At 53.5% G+C, this 3416-nt stretch overlaps 2 protein-coding genes across 2 annotated transcripts; both read right to left on the minus strand.

Moving 5' to 3' along the window:
* Positions 1–190: 190 nt before the first annotated feature.
* DQ04_00351200 (hypothetical protein) lies at positions 191–1915 on the minus strand (the record flags this gene model as incomplete). The annotated part of the gene is made up of 1 exon (XM_009308830.1): positions 191–1915. One exon carries the CDS (start codon positions 1913–1915, stop codon positions 191–193), a length of 1725 nt encoding a protein of 574 aa, XP_009307105.1.
* Positions 1916–2244: 329 nt separating this feature from the next.
* DQ04_00351210 (centrin) lies at positions 2245–2745 on the minus strand (the record flags this gene model as incomplete). Its single annotated transcript, XM_009308831.1, has 1 exon — positions 2245–2745. One exon carries the CDS (start codon positions 2743–2745, stop codon positions 2245–2247), a length of 501 nt encoding a protein of 166 aa, XP_009307106.1.
* Positions 2746–3416: the final 671 nt, after the last annotated feature.

Here is a 3416-nt window from a genome sequence, read left to right on the forward strand (position 1 = left end):
TTTTTTTTTTGCCTTCTTTTTTTTTTCCTTTCTTTTCGGTTTTTCCTCTTCTTTTCCTTTCCTCCAAGACTCCCGTTGTTCGCTCCTCCCGGTCGTGTTGTTAAGTATGGTCTGGTATGAAGGGGGAGAGACAATACTCATCCCGCCAGCTTTCCTCCCTCACGTATTGATGCGGTGCGGTGGCAAACACTCAGGCGGTCCATGAGAAACGCTGCAGGCCCTCCTGCGCCTTCTCCTGGTTGCCCTGGGCCAACTCGAGGAAAATAACTAGCAGATGGTAGGCAAGAGCCACGCTTTGACTGCTGCTGCTGCTACTGCCGCCACCGCTGTTGCTGCTGTTGGTGTTGCTGCTCTTGCTGTTACTGCCTTGGGCTAGCTCCTTCTCTTTTGCGGCACGGCTTTCGCATATCTTCGCCAGTAGAGACTCTACAACGGAGGAAGCCTGGTTCCATGAACCGTTCGCGATGTGCGTGATAGCCAGGTTGATGAACAGTGCCTCCACACGACTTTGCTGGTGACTGTCCAGCTGCTCCGATGAAGAAGAGACAACGAGGTTCGACAGTGTAACGCGGCGCAGCACCTTCATGGCCCGATCTGGCTCATTCAAATGCACCAACGCCTCCACCATGTAGGAAAGAAGGGCGGCGTACAGATTTGGAGAGAGCGGACGGCGCTCGTGCAAGCTAAGGAGGTCATACCCCACGTTGGCAACGACGGTATAATTCTTGCGGGAAACCTCGAGGGCGCACCAATAGAACAGCGCAAAATGAATAAGCTGCACGTTGTGTGGAAACGCCTCTATAGCACTAACAGCGGTGTGGCCCTGCGGAAGCAACAGCAGTAAAGCATTCTGCACAGCAATACACGCTAGGTTCTCTAACGCTGTACCAACTGAGCTATCCTTTGGATCCACAAGTGGTCCCTGCGTGATGACAGCACCTGGTAAAATAAGGAATTCATAGTTAGGAAGCATCTTACCACCCTGCAGTTGCTCTGAAAAGTGATCCTGCATGCGCTCATACTCCTCGAGATTCTTTGCACGCATCTGCGCCTGCAATTTGCCAACGGCGGCCTCCGCGAAGCGCACCCAAAAAATAGGGGAATTCTTCATCAGTTCTTGCACAGAAAGAAAACATGTTATGGCGCTGTCATACTCCCCTCTCAGTAGTGCACAAAGACCAGCGTTGTACACTATAGGCTGCCGCATCAAGAGGGCGTTGCATTGTGTCGCAGACTTCTCTGCCTTTGCGAAACAAAGCGACGCCACATTCATTTTGGAGTCACCCATAGTCAAAACACCGAGGTTGTTAAAGTACACTGCCCACTCCGCATCTGATTTGTGCGGCACCTCGTGAATATTGCTGACGTCAGAGAATGCCACGTTCACCATGCGATGGAGTGCAGGATCCTTTGTGAGTTTACTTAAATCTTCAGTAACCACCTTCTGAACCAATTCCTCGTCGGAACGTTGCCGGTTGCGGCCGCCTGCCGTTCCGGCCGTGATGGTCTGGAAAAGGCAAAGCGCGCGTCCCAGAACCGGGAGGGAGATGCTGCCGTGCATCCCCAGCAACGCACGGAGAATGGCGGCAGCCTCGTGCACAAGCCCAGATCTTGCAAGAAGAAGGGCGCGGTTAAAGTGCGCCGTCTCGTGCCCCTCGTACAGAAGCGTGATGGGCGGCCGCGCCTCCTTCTCGCCCGGCGCGGGGAGACCGTCGGAGGAGTTGTCGGCAAGCGCCGCGATGGTCTGCTCGACATCCGCGCGGTTCTGCAGCAGCCGCACAATGGCGAGGTTGTGCTGCGTCTGCAAGTCATCCTTCGGCATCGCCTGGAGAATAGCCTCGCACTCTTGATAATTCTGTGTCTCAAACGCCTCACGGGTTTTTTCTAACTGCTGCCTCAGGGCATCATCTGCCATTTGCACGCGCTACCTATTCCTTTACTTCTCTTTTCTTCTTTTTTTTTTGTGGTTTGAGGGGTATGTAAGCACGCGGATGGGTGTTTGGTTTGTTTAACGATTGGTTCATTTACCAAATCCCAGACGAAAGCAAAGAAAAGGTAAGACGCAAAGGCAAATTATCACAAAGACAACAAACAGATAAACGAAAATCTCATTTTTCCCCCTTCATAGTCTCATTCCCCTTATTTTCAGGCACTTCTGCAACTCGATTCACTTGCACCACATATGTCGCTGTACATGAGTGCTGCAGCTGTTCATGTTCGTTGTTGTTGATGAGCGAAATACCATCACTTCTCTCGGGGAGGTATCAGCATCCGCAGGAACTCCTCCCTCGACACGCGGTTGTCGTGGTCAAGCACGTCTGCCTCCTCAATCATCGCCTTCAAGACATCCTCCGGCATGTCCTCACCAACCTCCGCTGCCACCCGCTTAAGGTCGTCGAGGGTGATGTACTCCGAGTTTCCCCCTGTGAAATGCGGGAAGGCGAGGCGCACCTCTTCGTTGTCGTCCGCGAAGAACTTCCCCTTCATGATGGCCTCGAACTCGGGGAGGATGAGGTTGCTCGACACGCCGCTCTTGTCCATCTCTGCCACGAGCTTCTTAATGATGTCCTTCTGCGGCTCATAACCTAGGGCGCGAAAGGCGACCTTGAGGTCGTTGGGTGTAATCGTCTCCGTACTGTCCACGTCGAGGATGCGGAAGGCCTCAGCGATGTCTTGCTTCTGACTTTCCGTCAAGTCCGGCGGCAGCCGCTGCGCCACGGGGCGCGAGAAATCACCTCCACTCATGGCGTGTGCACCGGCAGGCGCGCACTCTCAGTCCCTCCTCCCTTTCTGCTGCTCTCCCTTTATCGGCGTGCCTAGCACCTGCTGCTCCTATGTGGTTGGTTGGGGCGTGTGGAAAGCGAGGGGAGGGTTTAGGAGAGCACACCGCCACAACTGCATGTGCAGCAAGCACCTCATCTGGGTGGCTGCACGAAGACCGGCACACAGTCTTACACACCGAGAGAGACAAAACACACGCATAGACCGAGAAATAAACCAAAAAAAGTGGCAGCAAACGTTTACCTAATATATATATATATATATATATATACTACTGGCGCACACACTTTAAACACGCAACTGCCAATATTCAACAAAACTTCCTCACATCCCCTTTTTCTTCTTCGCATTCCGCATGTGTTGCGACGTTTCGAACGGCTGAGAACGCGCCGCCTCACCAACCTGCGACAGTGACGCCGCACAAGAATAAGTTCATCCACGGGGGACCTCGATGGGTTTGCCGCCCGCAGAGTCATAGAAACACTAAAAGTTGGCAAGGTGCGAGCTGCGGTGGCACGCGCGAGAGTGGAAAGAGCCAACACATACTAACACACACGCAGGTACATGACAGTGCATGCGTGTGTGTGTATGTGTCGGCGTCCAGCCCGCGCGCTAACTACCGTCAGCCGGTCGCG

The sequence above is a fragment of the Trypanosoma grayi genome, assembly GCF_000691245.1.
Source record: "Trypanosoma grayi strain ANR4 Tgr_35_V1, whole genome shotgun sequence".
NCBI lineage: Eukaryota > Euglenozoa > Kinetoplastea > Trypanosomatida > Trypanosomatidae > Trypanosoma > Trypanosoma grayi.